General features: G+C 39.7%; 1 protein-coding gene across 1 annotated transcript in view; it reads left to right on the forward strand.

Moving 5' to 3' along the window:
• The first annotated feature begins 5,849 nt into the window (after window positions 1-5,849).
• The window catches only part of LOC122744008 (disintegrin and metalloproteinase domain-containing protein 18-like), a 102,764-nt gene continuing 89,485 nt past the window's right edge, over window positions 5,850-19,128 (forward strand). Inside the window, 2 exon segments of the mRNA XM_043989295.1 lie at window positions 5,850-5,959; window positions 10,586-10,665. Of these exon segments, the coding sequence (XP_043845230.1) occupies window positions 5,914-5,959; window positions 10,586-10,665 (126 nt within the window). The 5' untranslated portion in view covers window positions 5,850-5,913.

Here is a 19,128-nt window from a genome sequence, read left to right on the forward strand (position 1 = left end):
CCTGGTCTTGCCCTCAAAGACCTTCGATTCATGGGCGGAACTCTTCTACAGTAAGTCTCCAGTAGGTGGCGTCATTCTAATCATTACACTACCTCTGAGTGATATAATAAAAAGGAAGGGGAGAAGAGGGTCTACCTGGAGGAAGATCCAGCAAAGAAGGCTGAGACAGCAGGGTGAAGAAACTAAGAGATAACAGAAAATTTATAGAGGAGAATATCCAAGGAAGAAAGGATAAGGTAATGTCAAAAGCTGCAGAGAGGATGAAAGATAAGGATTGAGAAAGGGCTAGCACATTTGTTAATTAAAAAGTCACTGGTAATTTTGGAGAAGGAAGAGGAAATTTTGGAAGCCAAATTTCAGAGTTTAGAAGTGAGTGGGAAGTGAATGAGCGGAAGCACTGGATATAGATAGCTTTCCCAAGGACTTTAGCCAAGGGAAGTAGAATTATGCCAGCAAGCAGGAAAGGTCACAAGTAAGGGTTTTTTAAGGTTGGAGGGGACATGGGCATGATTGCAAACAGTGATTAGGGAGTGATCAAAGATTAGTGAGTGAATGAAGATAGCAGTGGTGGTGGTGATTTGTGCTTTATTCTTGAAGAGAACCACGACATCAAGGTAATGTCCTGACTTTCACTGAAGTGGATTTAAGTGAAGGAGAGCTATTGCAAGGTCACCAACTTCACTCTTTCCTCCAGAGCCATCTGGGTCCAGTGGAGATATAACTATCAGAACAACTGGAGATGGCAACAGATGTTTAAGGCAATTGGGCTTAAGTGACTTGCCCAGGGTGACACAGCTAGTAAGTGTCTGAGGTGAGATTTGAACTCAAATCCTCCCAACTTCAGGGCCAGTGCTCTATCCCTTGTGCCACTAGTTGCCCCCATAGCACTGGTAATCTGCTGTAAAAGACCAGAGGTGATGGGATTAAGGGTGTTCAGAGAGAGGTTTGCCTTGGCAAGAAGAAAGGCCACTTCATCATAGACAGAAGTGAAGGGGGTAGTAGGGGAATATGTCTGAATAAAGAGAACATAGGTCTAAACAACTGGGGAGGTGGAGGGATTTAATGAGAACACATGAGAGAAGATAGTAGAGTGAAAGGAAGCACTACAGCCGAGCTCCCCTCTGTCTCAAAAATTTATAAGTCCGATGAAGAAAAAGAAGCAGCAAAGTCTCCGAGCCGTAGGGAAATAGGTTTATTGAGAGAGGGTCTCACAATAAAACTGACCTCAGGTCTATGACCAAAAAAGATCCCGAGCCTAGGGCCTCGGTGGCTTTTATACCTCAATAGGGCTTATAAGTATTTATACACTACTGATTTTAGACACACAACATAATCAAAATAGGACATATCTGCTAGAAAAACTACTTAATGCAATCAAAGTAGTTCACATCTAAGAGTCACAAAACACAAGCAAAGTAGGGAGGAAGAGCCACAAACAGATGCTGCCACAACTGAAGTATGTGGTTCTGCATGTGGTCCTACCAGCTTCAGTAGGTGACTATTCCTGATTGGTCTCTCTGGCTCAGGAGTTACTATTCTTGGTAGTTGGTAGTTGTGGACTTTTAAAGTTGTGGACTTAGCTCATAATTGCATGTTGTTGCAGAACCATCTCAATGTAATATGTGTAATAGCCCTACTAACATCTATCTTACTTATCCGTTATTAATTATTATTGACTTAAGCTACTAATAAAAATACCTGAATATGTTAAATCACAATTTTAGTTAATATACTGATTATTACCATGGTTAAATCACTTACATCTAAGGGGTGGGGAAAATCTCATTCACACCCTCAAGGAGTTTAGATTCTATGGGGGAAGACGACATATCAAAGGAAGCTGAAAAACAAGAGATGTGTGGATAAAAGGATTAAGAAAAAGGTGGGGAGGAGGAAGGTTCCTAGCACAGCTGCATGATTTGTGGATTTGGGGGGGCAGCTTGGTGGCACAGTGGATAAAGCACTGGCCCTGGATTCAGGAGGACCTGAGTTCAAATGTGACCTCAGACACTTGACACTTACTGGCTGTGTGACCCTGGGCAAGTCACAACCCTCATAGCCCCACCAAAAACCAAAACAAAATAAAGTTGGGGAAAGAAATACATTTCATCCAACAGAGAAGTAGGAGGGAAATAAAATAAGCAGGGAGTGTTTTTAAGGTGACAAATAGTGGAAATCTGAGGGGATGCTCCTAAATTGGGGAATGGAAGAATGAATTGTATATAAATGTGATGGAATGCTATAATGACCAACCAAGATTCCAGAAGACTAATGTGGAAACATGTTACCCAGCTTCTTGATAGAGAGGTGGAAGACTCAGAATGGAGAATGAAACAAATATTTTTTTAGGATGTGCCAAGGTAGAGATTTGTTAGGATTAACTACAGGTTTGTATGGGTTTTGTTTTTCTTGTGTTTTCAAAGGGGAGAGGCTGGGGTTGAGGTGGAAGAGTGAGAAAGTGCATCTTGGCTGATTAAGAATGTCTATGTGGGGGGGGCAGCTAGGTGGCGCAGTGGATAAAGCACTGGCCTTGGATTTAGGAGGACCTGAGTTCAAATTTGACCTCAGACACTTGACACTAGCTGTGTGACCCTGGGCAAGTCACTTAACCCTCATTGCCCCGAAAAAAACCCAAAAAACAAACAAACAAACAAGAATGTCTATATGAAATCTTGTGAACTTTGATTAACACAATTACCAACCACAATTCTTAAGGATTCATGATGAAACATCTCCCATCTCCTGACAGAGAAGTGATAGACTTCGTGCAGATTGAGACTTAAAAAACAAAACAAAAAACCATGGCCAGTTAGAAATATTGTTTTTGGGGTTTTTTTGGGGGGGGACTCTTCATGTTTGTAAACAGGGGTTTTGTTTGTTTTGATTTCTCAGTGGGGGTGTATGGGGGAATGGGGGGTGGGATTGAGGAAAGTGGGAGGGAGAGAAAGCTGATCCTTGTTTGAAAATAAAATTTTAGAAAAAGGAAAGGAAATATCAAGGCAGACTCAATCTCATATTCTCATTTATATCTTGGTTTCTTATTTGTATGTGGCAAACGTGCCTGAAACAGGAAATATACTGCACTGGAAAGAACACTGAGTTTAAAGTCACTGCATCAGGCTTCAAAAGCTGGCTCTGTCCTTCAGACCTTGTATGAGCCTGGGTAAATGACTCTCTGGAATGCCATTTCCTCATGTAAACTGATCATGTACCTGATAAAGTTATAAATTGTTTAAATCAATTTCTTTATTGACTCTATAGGGTTTTCTAATTAAACCATTATATCATCTGGGAAAAGTGATCATTCTATATCCTCTTTGCCTATGATTATTTCCTCAATTTATTTTTCTTGTCAGTGCTACAGCTAGCATTTCTAACATTATATCCAAAAAAGTAATAGCGATAATAGAAGTCTTTACCTCTGCTGTCTCTTTTTTAACTGATGCAGTATCTTGTCCCCTGCCACTGTTATAAGGTGAAGGAGAGGAACAACTGTCGAGCCAGGGTTTGCTGCATTAATCCAAAGCACCAAATTATTTATCAGGCACACATGTGCTAGGAAGCTCCCTGAGGAATGCAGGTGCATGTTATGTGCATGCTTCATTAAGTTCAATCCTTACTATGCATTTATTCTTTAAAGGAAGATTTAAGTAGCTTTATTCAATGAACATTTACAAAGCACACCCTGCCTGCATAGCAGTATGCTTGGTGGTAGGAGTCACACAAAGTTTAGCTAAGACATGCTTCCTGCCCTCATGCAGTTCACAGCCCAAGAGGTGGAATAGCTATAAACATAGTTAGTTAACTTTAATATACAGCATCCCAGGAGAAGGGCATTAGAGAAATTCAAACAAAGTATTCTGTGAGGTTGCAGGGGGAAGTTTGTTACAAGACAGGTGGAATCAATCAAAAAAAATCAGTCAACAAGAACTTGTGAGCGGCAGGTAGGTGGTGCAGTTGCTAGAACCCTGGCCCTGTAGCCAGAAGAACCTGAGTTCAGATCTGGTCTTTGTGAGAATCAGGGTGCCACCCCCTTGTTGAGAAAGACATTTTGAGAACCAGGGCAGTGCCACCCTGAGGAGAAAGCATGTGACTAGCATCCGGAAGTTACATCTATTCATAGAACCGTTACATCATTTTGTTCAAATGTTAGGTCCTTGAGCTCATTCAGCAGACATAGAATGGGCATTTACTTACTCAACATAAGATTTTCTTTACCTCAGGTCTCATAGAAAGATGAAAAACATGTGAACAATGCCTCTGATGAGGAGAATAAAAACAGCTTTGGAAGATAAAAACAGGAATTATGGGTGAAGATGAGCCTACAGACAAACATGCAAAGAACTCTGACGAAAAACAATCAATATATGCAAAAGGAAGAGCCAGGCTAATACAGTTTCCTTAAGCAGGAATCTTGACATATATTCATGCTTCTAATTCCTCAAGCAATGATCCAAGACAATTCTGAAGAACTCCAGATGAAAAATGCTATCCACCTCCAGAGAAAGAACTGATGAACTCTGAATGCAGATTGATGCATACTTTTCTTTCACTTTATTTTTCTTGTTTTTGTGTTTGTTTTCACATGATTAATATGGAAGTAGGTTTTGCATGGCTTCACATGTATAATCAATATAATATTGCTTGCCTTCTCAAAAGGTGAGAGGAGTTGGAGGGAGAGACAATTTGAAACTCAAAATTTAAAGAAAATCAATGTTAAAAATATTTAAAAATGCATTTGGAAAGTATTTAATTAAATAAAGATATATTTTTAAAAACCCAACAAATCAACCAGAAACAAGAGCTCTTGTAGTCATCTAGTCTTCTGTATAATTGTGCATAACAAAGGCCTAATATCTCATCCTCAACTCTTTCACTTTGTAAAAAATTGTTATTCAGAATTAGCACTCACTACTGAATCCCTGACTTAGAGGGTTTACAATATAGTGCACTTTTGCAAAGAAGAAAAATGGAATTGCTATGAACACATTCCCATTGTACCACTGGGCTCATTGATAACTCTTTAGTGTTTTAATATTTCATGGGCTCTCCAAGTTAGAAGCAGCCAGTAAGAATGCCTAGCTACGATCACTGCCTTCTATGACCTGCTGGGAAGTTATGAGATTATATGGACTACTTGTCTTTCTCAGTGCCCCTGGGAAGCACATTGCCCATATAGACTTCGTATTAGTCAGTTCTGTTAACAATCCTATTGAAGCAGATAAATTGCACAGAAGAGTAAATTTTATCTGAGTCATGTGGAATTCTTGGCACTCAGAAAGGTACCCACATGTACCTATAAAAAGGTCAATGAGTGTCATTGTGAATTCCTCCACTCACAGTTCCATTGATCAAAAGGATCTCAGAAGCCGTCTACTCTAACCCTCAATTTGCAGATGATTTTACATTATTTTAATTTACAATTTATATCATTGTATGTTACTGAGGCCCAGGGTATTGAAGTGTCTGATTCAAGGTCATACAAGTAGTGAGCATCAGGGGCGGCATTTGAACCCAAGTCCTCTGATTTCAGAGTCAGTGCTCTGTACCCTCCACGTCCCTCTTCCAACTCATATTAACAGTATATCTAAAACTTCTTGAAAATCTCTATCACTCATTTGCACATATCCTCCATTTTTTGCACCCCAGTTAACTAGCCTGAAACCTTAAGCAGGACATGCCCAGGGATCCGGCTTCAGCACCTGTGCAGGCACCCTGGGATTTCCCTTCCACTCCTTCCCGCACGCGCGGGTCCCCTATGCGCAGGCTCCCTAGGGCTCGCGCGGAGGGCCCAGGCGCCTCGCACAGCCTTGCTGGAGAAGTGCCTGCGCACGCGCGCCTGCGTGAGAACCAACTTTAAGAAGTGTCCAACGGCTGGTTAGTCAGTCCTGCCGGTCGCCGCGGGGCTGCGCCATGCTGCCTCTGCTGGTACTGCTAGGGGCCTTGTATGCTGCACAAAGTAAGTGTCCCCATCATCTCCTAAACGTTTCCCAGACATTTCTTGGGGGCGGGTGGAGGAGGTGGGGTTTGAACCATCTTCTTGGAGCAGCATTGCACAAATATTATCTCAGGTGATCCTCACAGCAGCCCTCTGCGGGGAGGGTAGTATTATTATTATATTATGATCCCCCATTTTACAGATTTGAATGCCATCTTCCCGACTCCTGGCCTGGTCCAGCCGCTTCAGCTGGGATTCTAGAGCAGGCAGGAACCTCAGAAACCTTTTAAGGACATTATACAACAGAATCAAATTATACAAATTTCCAAATATTTCGTATCCAATAGGAATTAGACAAATCCTATTATATAAAAGGGGAGACTGAGGCCCAGAGAGGGTAAGGGTACCTGCTGTGAGGTAGGGTCAAAGCCAGGAGGCAGAGAACCACACATAGGACCAGAATCACAGTTAGTCCAACCAGTACCTTTATAGAGCCTCTGACAAGTCTCCACTCTGTGTGTGTGTGTGTGTGTGTGTGTGTGTGTGTGTGTGTAAACCTGAGGAATACCATTCCACTAACAACTGTTCTTTTTAGGAAAATCTTCTTTCATATGAACCCGAAATCTACCTCTGCAATTTCCATCTTTTGTTTTTAGTTCTGCTTCCTGAAATGAAGGGGAGCACTTGCAATTCTTTATCCAAGTGACAGTCTTTGGTTGTTCTTAGCTTTCTTTGTTCTGGGTCAGCTCACTATAAGCTTTAGCATTCCTAATAGCCTTACAGAACCATGCCATAGTTAAAATGTAGAGATGTATACTTATATACACATATATGTATACATATACACATATGCATATATACACACAGGCAAATACACATAAACATATTTTTTTTTTCCTGCTACCTCCTTTTAGAGAGGTGACTCTCTAAGTTTCAGAGAAGGTGCTGAGTGCATTAATAAAAGAAGTGCTTAATTAGGATTCCCTACACAAATGAAATTACAAATCCAATGGAAAAAAAAATAAAACTTGGCCTTGTTTCCATTTTCTGCACATGCCCTTTTCTTAATCTAAGCAAAATAAAAGGAAATGGAATGGGGTGATGCATAATATTTTGCCCTGTATTCTCTACATCTTTCATATGGTAAAGATGCCATCTACTATGGAATACTGCTGGCAAATGCTTGTCTCTCTCCTACTAATACTCTAAATAAGGATGCCCTTGGTGCATGTGTAGATTTACATATAGGGAAAAGAAAACTCATAGGTCAGTAACTGTTGATGTTCACTTAGGGGCTTGTAGGATGAAGGTTGCCAAGCCAGCCACAGGGCTTGGCTATAGAAGAGGTCATGCTGGACTGAAAAGGAGATGGGACCAACTGACTACTAGGAGATCCTAAGTAAATTTAAGCCGGGGCATTGCTACACCAATCACACCTGTACAGTTGATGCTATCCAGCTAAGTTACTATATCTATGCACTGTTCCTCTCCTTTAAAAGTTGGCTTTTGAAATTCTTAAGGCAAGTGAATGCTCTTGCAAAAATACCCAAGATACTTCTGGATTCCATTTTGGTAGGAGAAATCTTGAGCCCAGATTAGCATGTAAGAAATTAAAAAAACAAACAAACAAACACGCATAGACAAAATACCTACTGTTGCTTCAGAAACTTGACACTTACTAGCTGTGTGACCCTGGGCAAGTCACTTAACTCTCATCGCCCCACAAAAGAGAGAGAGAGAGAGAGAGAAGAAGCTATTCAACTCGTATTTTACTTCTTTGTTTCCTTGTCTTCAAACTAATTTCTTTTTCTCCTGGTTGCCTATTTTGGTTAATATCATCATCATTTCAGTTACGCAGGATGTCAGTAATTTTTGACTTTTTCCTCTCAGCTCACATCTAGTTATTTGTCAAATCCTGTCAGTTTTACACCTTTAACATTTCTTTCCATTCCTGCTACTAGCATTCTCATCCAAGTCTTCATCCTTACATACTTGGATTATTTCAGTAGCCTCTTAAGTCTTTCTTTTTTTTTTTTTCTTCTTTTTTTTTTTAGTGAGGCAATTGGGGTTAAGTGACTTGCCCAGGGTCACACAGCTAGTAAGTATGTTAAGTGTCTGAGGCTGGATTTGAACTCAGGTACTCCTGACTCCAAGGCTGGTACTCTATCCACTGCGCCATCTAGCTGCCCCTTAAGTCTTTCTTATTTCAGTTTTTCCTTCTCTAGCACCTGCTAGGTAACTTTTTCTCTTGTATAGTGTGATATAATGATAGAGTACTGGACTAGATAGAATACTGGAGTTAGGAAGACCTAGTTCAAATCCTTCCTTAGACATGTACTGACTTCCTAGGCAAGTAATTTAACCGCTTTGAGCCTCAGCTTTCTCATCAGTGAAAAGGAGATAATAAAACATCTACTTAACAGGAATTCATGTATGTGTGCATGTACACACATAAATACATATGTATACATGTATACAATACACACAAAATCTTATCCTGTTTTTATATATGTGATATATATGGCATGTGCGTATATACGTATATACATACACACACACATAGAGTTCACCAACCTAAAAGTGCTATAGGAATGTGAAATCTTAGTGTTAATACCATTTTTGTCATATCTGTCCTGCTTAGAGAAAACCTCCCAAACCTTTTCTACTATGCAATCCAACAATCCCAACAATAAAACTTCTTGCCAAGAAATTAGAAACTCCTTGAAGAGAATGTCATGTGTTAATACTTCCTTGTATCTCTTATATCATCTAGGAAATGTTATGCACATAACAGTAAATTTTGATTGAATTGAAATAGTTTGATGAATTACTATAAAAAGCTTTGGAAGAGAGCCTGGACCAAATTGGGCTACCCCACTCCACCCCACCCCATCCATACCACCCCACACCACCCCACACTAGTAATTAAAGGACCTTTTTTTTTTTTCTCAGCCCAAACATTTAGCCCAATTACCTGGCACATAGGCACTTAATAAATGTTAATTGATTGGTAGATATGAGCTGTTCACTTCCCTGGGAAGCCACTTTGAAATAGATGGAAGGAAGAAGGTATCAGAACAGACATCTAGATTTAGTCGGTGTCACACAATTCTCTGAAGTGAAGGCTTCTAGAATAGGCTGGAATGAAAAAAAATATTGAAGATATTAAATAAGTTGTTTTTGTTCAGTCATTTTCAGTTGTGTCCAACTCTTCATGACTCCATTTGGGGTTTTCTTGGCAAAGATATTGGGAATAGTTTGCCATTTCCTCTCTAGTTCATTTTTCCAGATGAGGAAACTGAGTCACACAACCAGGAAGTGTCTGAGACCATATTTGAACTCAGAAAGAAGAGTCTTCCTGACTCCAGGCCTGGTACTCTATCTACTGCATCACCTAGCTGTCCCTTTTCAGTTCATATAAAAACGCCTTATCTGAAGGGGGAAACAAAAGCTCCCCAAACTGATATAGGCTTTTGGGGATAGAAGACTTGACTATCTAATTAGTTTATTGAAAATATAAGTTATCAACATTTGTTATCATTTCGTGAAACTGGACCAGGTGTTAGAAGGGACTAAGTTTAAAAATGTACCCTTGTCATGCCCTCCTACTGCCTTGGTGAAGTTATTGCAGTGTTTTCTTTGGTTATCCATGGTATAGTATATAGAGTACTGGACTTGAAATCATGACGACCTAAGTTTTGAATCTTGCCCCAGATAGCTCTTGTTAGACTGTGAACTCTTTGAGAACAGAGACTGTCTTTTGCCTTTCTTTTATGCCCAGAGCTTAGTGTTGTCAACCTAAAGTAAAGATTACCAGAGTAACAACAATAAAGGTCTTTAATAGAGGCATTGGAAATGTAATTTTGGGATGCTGGGCAGCACTGAATTGCTGGAGTACTAGAAGGGGCAGGGTTTAAATACATTTTCAATGGGGAGGAAGTCTCATGGAAGGCATAGCCTCTTAAAGCTGTTCATAAGTTGTTTTGCAAAACAGTTGAAAGTTCTTAGAGAAGACTGGGGAGGGTTCTGCAGTGGTGACATGCTGGTCAGAATAGTGGACTCCAGCGGCAGCAAGGGAAGTTTCCAGGGAAACCACCAGAGGGCTCCAACTGGTTCAAACCTGTTTCAGCCATGGGAGATCAGGGTCAGGTAGCCCTTCTGATAGCTGCATTCAGCAGGCTTGGTACATAGTAGATGCTTAATAAATGTTTATTCACTGACTGACTGAGGTAGTAGAAGAGGATGTGGAACAATTTTAGAAACTTAAATAAGGGCTCAGAAAATCGTAGTTTTAGTTTCTTCTTAGAAGAATGGAGGTAACAGATTTGCAAAAGGTTTTACAACAACCAAGTGAAGTAGGTAATGAATGCTAATGATATTACCTCCTGATCACAGATGAGGAAACTGATGATGGGAGAATTTTTTCCAAGGCACAGGGATAGTAACTACAATTCCAGTGCTGTTTTTACTGTACTATACTGAATAGTGAAGTCAGAGAAAAATATCATAAAAAGAAATGATAACTTGAAGAGGTCATATAACATTTTTAAGGAGAATTGAATTAACTTTAAAATTAGGCTTGCAAGTGAAGGATGACACTGTAAGTTGAAAGTTGTTAAGATACTAAAACTTTTTTGCTTACTACAGGTTTTCAACAAACCCCACTTCAAATCACAGTTCCACGGAAGATTTGGTCAAATGCAACTGAAGATTCAATGGAACAACATGTAAATGCAGAATAACTATTTATTAAAAATTTTAAATAATTGAAAATATTTAGTAAGTAAACATTAATGGGGTGTTTCCTCCAATAGCTGTGTAACATGCCACAAAAAATTTTATATTTACACATTTATCAGAATCAATGTATCCACATTTATTGTGGGAAAGCTAATATTAAATTTTGTTGTAGCTATAAGCAACAGAATAGATTTTAGACATTAAAATATAAACAGTTTAGTAAGCTTAATTTACTTCAAAAGACCAAGATATGATTATAGCTTATATAGAAATATATCATATAGTCATCTCTTGGTTATCTCTGTTGTTTATATCCTTACTTTTTTGTATTAGTAATTACAAGTTTAAATATCAGAGTGACTTTCCTCAACACATGCTATTGAAATAATCTATTCTAACAGTTATATACTCAGGTGACACAAATTAATTTCATATTTAATATATTGCTTATTAAGAACTTAAATTTTTTGATTCATTCATACTTTCACAATTGTCATATCAGGGCAATCCAGTAATTTCTTTTCCAGGTCTCATCTTTTTTGGACCTCTCTACTACATTTGATCATATTGTTTATCCTATCCTTTAGGTCATTTTTATTTAATATCTTATTCTTTTGATTTTTCTATTATTCCTCTTATCATTTCCACTGAGAGGAGAGAAGTATGCTTCATCATCTGTTCTGTGGTGAATGAAAAGCCCTGAGAGACAGAGTTTCTGGGTAATTAATAATCATTTTATTAATTAGGCTAACAAATAATAAATTGATGGTCAGTGGTCTTTCTTGGTCACCAAAGACAGAAACCGTGGAGATCCCTGAATCTCTTTGGAAAAAGAGGTGCCCTGACAGGGGACAATCAACCTTGATTGGTGAACAATTTATGAGGGGGGACATATTAATAGGGAGCTGGGCCAAACGTCTTCAGCTCCTCCTGCTGAGAATATGACTTGATCATGAGATTCAGCTGCCTCCATCAATCTGGACAAAGGAATTCATCTCTACCCAAACCAATCTAGTTGGTTTTTCTCCTTCATAAGCTGGGTCACCTTAAACTCTATTGGAGGATTCCAAGGACAAGGGCTTATTTCCCAAGGGCAAGAATTCACCTACATTAGATTCTTTTTGTAAGGTCTTCTAGTTGGGTGGGGCCATGCCTAAGATTGCAGAGCATATACCCAAAATATTTGGGCAACCTCATCTATCAGCAGTGTCCTTCAGAGAGACTGACTGATTGATCTGCAAGGGTTGATCCATGAATGAAGAAACAGAAAGGAAAAACATCTATCCTAATTTAATAATTGATTATTAGTATAATGGAAAAATATTTCTCTCAGTTCAATGGGACCAAGCCCAGAACTGCAATTGAAGTTCAGTTGGTTTTTAATGTTTTTTTAAATTTACTTTTGATATAGTCATTGTGTATATCATTCTAGTTCTACTTTTGTTCTTCTCTCAGAATTTGAGAGTTGAAAGGACTATCAGTGACCATCAAGTATAACTTGTACTTGAAAAGGGATCTTCACAGTAGTATACCTGATAAATGGTCATCTGATTTCCTTGAAGTCCTCCAATGAGATTAATTATTGAGACTCTACTTAGAGACTGCTTCATCATTTTGTGCTAATTTTCCCATGTTTCTCCAAATTCCTTATCTCTTTTAACTCAAAAGTATTCCTTTACATTTGTAAATTATAATTAGTTCAGCCATTCCTCAATTAATGGGCTCCTACTTTGTTTCCAGTTTTTTATTTTGCTTGCTATTGCTTGTGGTAAAATTATCTGAAATAAAAAGAAACTGAGGACAAAGTTGCCTGAGCATGTATGCTTTAATTTGGCAAAGCTACCATTTGCATATCAAATCAGATCACCTGAGTCCTCAGATGTCAGAGACTCTTAGTGATTTACAGAGCCGATTTTTGTAACAGAAAAGAGGAATTAAAAATGGCAAAACTTGTTTTGACATAATTCAGATGGGCAAGGCAGATCATCTGACTAGTTAGCTTCTCCCAGCCTTTCTGTAATCCTACCTCAGCGTCCTTTCCCTTACAAGTGGTGCCTTTTGCAACTAGAAAGCATACTGGGAAAGAGGAACTTGTGATCAGTAGTTAGTAGTCAGTGCCTTACCTCCCCCCCCTTCCCTCTCCAGTCTTCCTTAGAAGATTCTATTAATAAACTTAGACTTCTAGCTCAGAGAAAAAAATAAAAGGGAGTCTATCCACCTAGAATGGTAAGAGGAAGTTAACCTCTAGCCAACCCTTCTCCAGCTGCCAGAAAGGGGAACTTAACCTCTGGTCAACCCCCCTTCTGATAGAAAGGGGTACTTAGCCTTTTAAAAAACCTTATAATCTTATGATTATTTTATTCCTCTAAATTATCTGCTACTAAATAATAAAGGCATCAATCTATTCACTAAGTCTATAGGTATCCTAGACTTAGGAGACTATCTTATGTTAGTCTGGTTTAGCTGTTAGGGCTAGCTTTTCCTAAAGAAAGAAGTTTAATCCTATAATCAAACTAATAATAAATCAAAATAATTAATACTAGCTGATATTTCTCATCTTCAGCTCTTAATTTGTTTATGGATTGATTCTATTTGAATATCTCAGCACCACCTGAAATTTTATATTTTGGAAACTGAGTCTATGAATACCCAATTCCCTCCTCCCTCCAAACCAGTAAACCTTTTCCAACTTCCCATCACCATCGATGGTGACCATTCTCCCAGTTCTGTCATCTCAAAAGAGTATTATTAACTTAACTCTCTACCTCCCACATTTACAAAAAATTTCAGAATTCTAAGGGATGTTAGAAGCTATCTACCCCAACCCATACCTTAAGGAAAAACAAACCAACCATATTACATCCTCAATAAGTAGTGTGTTCAGATTCCACTTAAATAGAATGACCTCCAGGAAAAGAAAATTCTACCTCACTAGGTAGGTATTTCTTTGATCTACCAGTCCAAATACGAAAGCATATTAGTCTGGTTTGGCTTATTCTTGAGGGAACCCACTACTTCATTTTTTTTTAAATGCTCACAAACCTTCCTTATGGGACACAGTGGATAGAATACTGAGCCTAGTTCATTGGGGTCACCGAGAGTTGGAAATGATTGAACAATAGCAACATATTTGAAAAGATTAGTAATATTGAATAACTGTGACTTTAGTTTTTTTAGACTGACACTAAGGTAAAATTAAATATTATTAGCTTGTATCACTGATTTGATGTACTAGAAAGAGTCTTGGATAAGGAAGAACTGAGTTCTAGCCCTACTACTAGCCTTGGACAAGTCACAAACTCTCTCACCCTCAGTTCCTCATGTGTAAAAATAAGGGTCACAAAAAGACCTTAGTTTTGAATCTAGCCTCATCTACTTCCTAGCTGTGACATAGGGCAAAGTCACTTAACCCCTCTTTACCTCATTTTTCTTAAATGTAAAAATGGGGAAAATATGATAATATTTATAAAGCACTTAGCACAGTGCTTGTTCCCTCCTCCCTCCCCATCCCCCTTCCCTTTTAATATAAATTGGTTCTAGAATGTTGTCGAGAAATTGGAATCAATCTTACTGATTTATAGTTTGTGGATGTCATCCTTTGAAAATTGGGAAACATTTTTATTTGTCCTTTTTTTAGTACTACTAGGTGGCTTAGTAGATAGAGCTTTGGGCCTGGAGTCAGGAAGACCCGAGTTCAAATTCAGCCTCAGCTGGTAACCCTGGGGCAAATCATTTAACTCTGTTTGCCTTAGTTCCTCAATCTGTAAAATGAGCTGGAAAAGGAATCGGCAAGTACTCTAGTATCTTTCCCAAGAAAACCCCAAATGGGATCATGAAGAGTTGGACAGGACTAAAAACTGACTCAACAACAACAACAAAAAGCACTTCTCCCATTCTCCACAAGGCTCAAAAAGACCTTTGATAGCACTAGTTTTAAGGAAGTCTTTGAGCCATCTCCATGCTTTTTCTTTTCTTTTTTTTTCTTTCAACAAACATTTATTTTATTTCCATTTACATGTAAGGGTAGTTTTCAACCTTCATTTTCATAAGATTTATAGTTCTAGAATTTTCTCCCTCCCTCCCTTTCTTCCCCCCTCCACAAGATCGCAACCGGGTTATATATGTACAATCTACAAGTGTTCTTTTATCATTTCTTTCTATAGAGGAGCATAGTAAGCTTCCTCATTAGTTCCTTGGATTGGTCTTGGATCATTGCACTGCTGAGAGTAGTTAAGTCATTCACAATTACTCATGAAGCAATACTGCTATCATTACTCACAATGTCCTCTTAGCTCTGCTCACTTCACTATACGTCAATGTTCATTAGTCTTCAAGGTTTTTTCGGGGATCATCCTGTTTGTCATTTCCTGTAGCACAAGACCATTCCACTACAATCATATAGCACAGCTTTTTCCATCATTGCTCATTAAATGGACATTCCCTTGATTCTCAATTCTTAGCCTCCACCAAAAGTTGCTATAAATATTTTTTGTATAATTTTCCCCCTTTTCTCTTTTTCATGATTACTGTTTGTTAACTGTTTCCCTTCCTTCATCCTATTCCATCTCCCCATAATATGTTATTCTATTATACATCTTCTTTCATCCTATCATTCTTCAAAAGGGATTTGCTTCTGTCTGTCCCTCCTCCACTCTGCCCTTGCCTTCTTTTGCCCCTCTCTCTTATCCCTTTCCCTCCTATTTTCCTGCAGGGGTTAGAGAGATTACTCCACCAATTGAGTGTGTACATTATTCCCTCCTTGAGCCAATTCTAATGAGATTGAGGTCTTTGAAACCAATTCTGATGAGTGTTAGGCTCATTTACTGCCCAGATTATAATAGATTTACTCCACCCAGTTGGTGTGTCTATTAGTCCCTCCTTGAGGCAGCGTCTGATGAGTTTAAGATCTTTGAGCCTTTTCTGATTGAGTGTAAAATTCATTTACTGCCCTGCTCCTCTCCTATCTCTTCCCCCACCTCCATAAGCCTTTCTTGTAACTTTCATGTAGGATTTCGCTTCTGCCCTTCCCCCTCCCCAATGAATTCCTTCACCCCTCAATTTAACCCTAAAGATGTTATCATCTAGCTAAGTGACACAGTGGACAAAGCATCACCCCTGACCCAGGGGGGATCCCAGCCAAAAACCTGGCCCCAGACACAAGACAGTCACCACTGTATGACCCCAGATATGTCCCCCAGCTCCAATTTTTTTTATGGTTCTCTAGGGTCTTGTATTTGAAAGTCAAATTTGGCATTCAGTTCAGGTCTTTTCATCACAAATATCTGAAAGTCTTCTTTTTCATTAAAGTCCCATTTTTTCTGCTGAAAGATAATGCTCAGTTTTGCTGGGTAGGTGATTCTTGGTTGTAATCCCATTTCCTTTGCCCTTTGGAATATCATATTCCATGCCCTCCAGTCCTTTAATGTAGAAGCTGCTAGATCTTGTGCTATCCTGACTGGGGCTTCCACAGTACTTGAATTCTTTCTTTTTGGCAGCTTGCAATATTTTCTCCTGACCTGAGAGCTCTGGAATTTGGCTATATATTCCTAGGAGTTTTCTTTTTGGGATCTCCTTCTGGAGTTGATTGATGGATTCTTTCAATTTCTATTTTAGCTTCTTCTTCTAGAATTTCAGGGGCAATTTTCCCTGAGAATATCTTGGAAGATGGTGTCTAAGCTCTTTCCTTGGATCATGGTTTTCAGGTAGACCAATAATTTTCAAATGATCTCTCCTGGACCTATTTTCCAGGTCGGCAGTTTTTCCCAGAAGATATTTCACATTGCCTCTATTTTTTTATTCATTTGGGATTTGCTTTATTTGTGTCTTGGTTTCTCATAAAGTCACTGGCTTCCATTTGTTTCAATCCTTCATTCTTAGGCAATTATTTTCATCAGAGAGCTTTTGTACCTCTTTTCCATTTGACTTTTCAAGCTGTTGACTTTTTTCTCATGTCTTTCCTGCATCACCTCATTTCTCTTTTCCATTTTTTCCTCTACCTCTCTAACTTTATCTTCAAAGTCCTTTTTGAGCACCTCTATGGCCTGAGACCAATCGTATTTTTCTTGGAAGCTTTAGATATAGGGGCCCTGATGTTGACATCTTCCTCTGAGGGTGCCCCTTGGTCTTCCTTGTTACTGAAGAAACTTTCTATGGTCCTCACCTTTCTCTGTCAGTTCATCTTGCCTTTCTTTTACTAGACTTAGCTCCTTAAAGTGGGGCACTGTTTTGCAGGTTGCAGTATCCCAAGCTTAAGAAGTCACCAGGTGGTATGAGTTAAGGAGAATCAGGTTCTTCCCTCACCCCAGCCTGTTTCCTGGTCCTAGATGACCCCAGACCAACTTGCCAATCAACCAGCTTTGTGTGTTGTGGTTGTTAGCTCCGAGGAGCCTGTGCCCCTCCCCAACCTAGGCCACTTCCACTGGAGCTTACCACCTGGTTCTCAGTAGGGGTGTAAAATTCAAGTTCTGCCTTAGCACCAGCATAGACCCCTCTAGTCTCTCCCCTGCCCAGGGCTCGCTCCACTCACCAGAACTGTGAGCTTAGTTTCCAGATGACACTGGTGCTTCAGCTGATTCAGAGGCTCTGGGGGTCTCCTTCTCTGGTGAGGACTTTCCTGAGACTGGATCTGTGTCAGGGTGACTGTGGGTTGGGCCCGACTCCTGTATCAGCACAGCAGCTCCCTCCTTCTGACCTTCCAAGCAGTTCTTGGTAGAAGATGATTTCAGCACATTCTTTTGTGAGTTTTGGTGCTCCGGGCATTTTCCTATGACCTTATTTGGATGTTTTTTGGAGTGATGGTGTCATGGGTTTGGGAGCTCCCTCCTTGATTTTTTTCAAAGTTTACTAATAGTGGCAAAACAATACTATTTTCTAATTCTATCAGTGTCCTGGGGGTGTAGTTTCTTGGAATCTGGTAAATTAAACTCATAGAGGACAGTTAGTTAGGTGCCCTCTGCCCATTACTTACCATTTTTTGATCTATCCTTGATAGTCCAAGATCAATACGGAATTGGCCTGGATGTTCTAACCATTGGCATCATTCTATCTACACAGTAGACCAAGAGGAGAACTTCATATATCTCCTTATGAAATACTTTTTGGTCACCCTCCTATCCAAGCTAAAACTTTTCCCCCAGTTTAGACATCACTGGTGGGTGGTGTGATACTTCTGTTGCCTCCTATATACAGGAATTACAGACCAGGCTACGTAGTAAGCAAACCAGATGCCTGGTGTAGACCTGTAGGATTTTTGAATGAGCCCTTGGGCTTTTGGTGCGTTTTATATGGAATATAGGACTAAGCTTAGATGGACATTTTTCTTATATGAAGTAGAAGGAGTTGGGGCTTTGTGCCAGGACCAGGCTCTGCTCCATGCAAAACTTTTGGGTGGGGTCATCAGCACTGCCTGATCTGAGCCTGTGTCACCTTGGTTCCTTGTGTTGACCTCTACTCCTGCATGAGTCTACCTGATGAGGTCCTATTTAGGTTTTTGCACCTCCAACCCCCATCTAAAACTTAATAGGTCTAATCCTTATCTCTATCATTAAATTAGTAGAGTCTGGAATAATTGAACTGTGTTTGTTTTGTTAGTTTTTACTATCTCCTTTCTGTTATAATATAAACCATCTGGTAACATGTACTCTCTGCAGAGGCTCTCCCTTTGCAAGACTAATGTCAAAGCGTCGGTTCATGAGGACAAAAAATCACCCTCTGGACAAAACTTTTCCTCTCTTCCTTTTCTATATCGTTGTTCACATATTATTAGTTGGCAATAGTTATTATATTCTTTTTACTGTTCTGTCAAGAAACATTTTGTTTCTTGAGGAGCCAAAGGGGAGAATGTGGTAAAAAGTTTCCTACAGTCAGTTAGTGAATACGGAAAGACGCCAGTTTTAGAAGGACCACTCCCTTTCGGGGAGGAGACCGACAGCGGCCGTGCACGGGCTATGCACGTCAGCCCAGCTGCTAAGCACTCCACTTCTGGGGTGCGAGCTTAAAAGGCAAAGAGAGAACGGAAGTGGGAGCTCTTGCCTGCTCTCCTGGTCCGATGACTGGCGCGACAACACAGACAGGACGCTGACTGGAGTTGGACGCGGCCCGGCTCGCCTGTTAGCAGCACGTGCTTGACTCGACTCTCTCTCTCCCCTCAAAGGTGGCCTTGGGCTTTTGGTGAGTTTATATGAAATATAGACTAAGCTTAGGACTTATCAACATCACCTGGTAACTACCACACAATAAAAGCTCTAACTAGAGACTAGAAGTTTCTTCCATTTACTAGTCTGGGAGATAAAGTAAGGGATAGGTTAAAGAGGGGAAATTAATTGCTCTAGTAACAATTTTAAATCTCACACCTCACAGGGAAAGAACTGATAGAAAGCTGCAGGGGGAGGGGGGGAAGAGGAATTCATAGTTCAGTAGTAGAAAATACTTTCCTCAAGGGACAGCTAGGT

The sequence above is a fragment of the Dromiciops gliroides genome, chromosome 2 (assembly GCF_019393635.1).
Source record: "Dromiciops gliroides isolate mDroGli1 chromosome 2, mDroGli1.pri, whole genome shotgun sequence".
Lineage (NCBI taxonomy): Eukaryota > Metazoa > Chordata > Mammalia > Microbiotheria > Microbiotheriidae > Dromiciops > Dromiciops gliroides.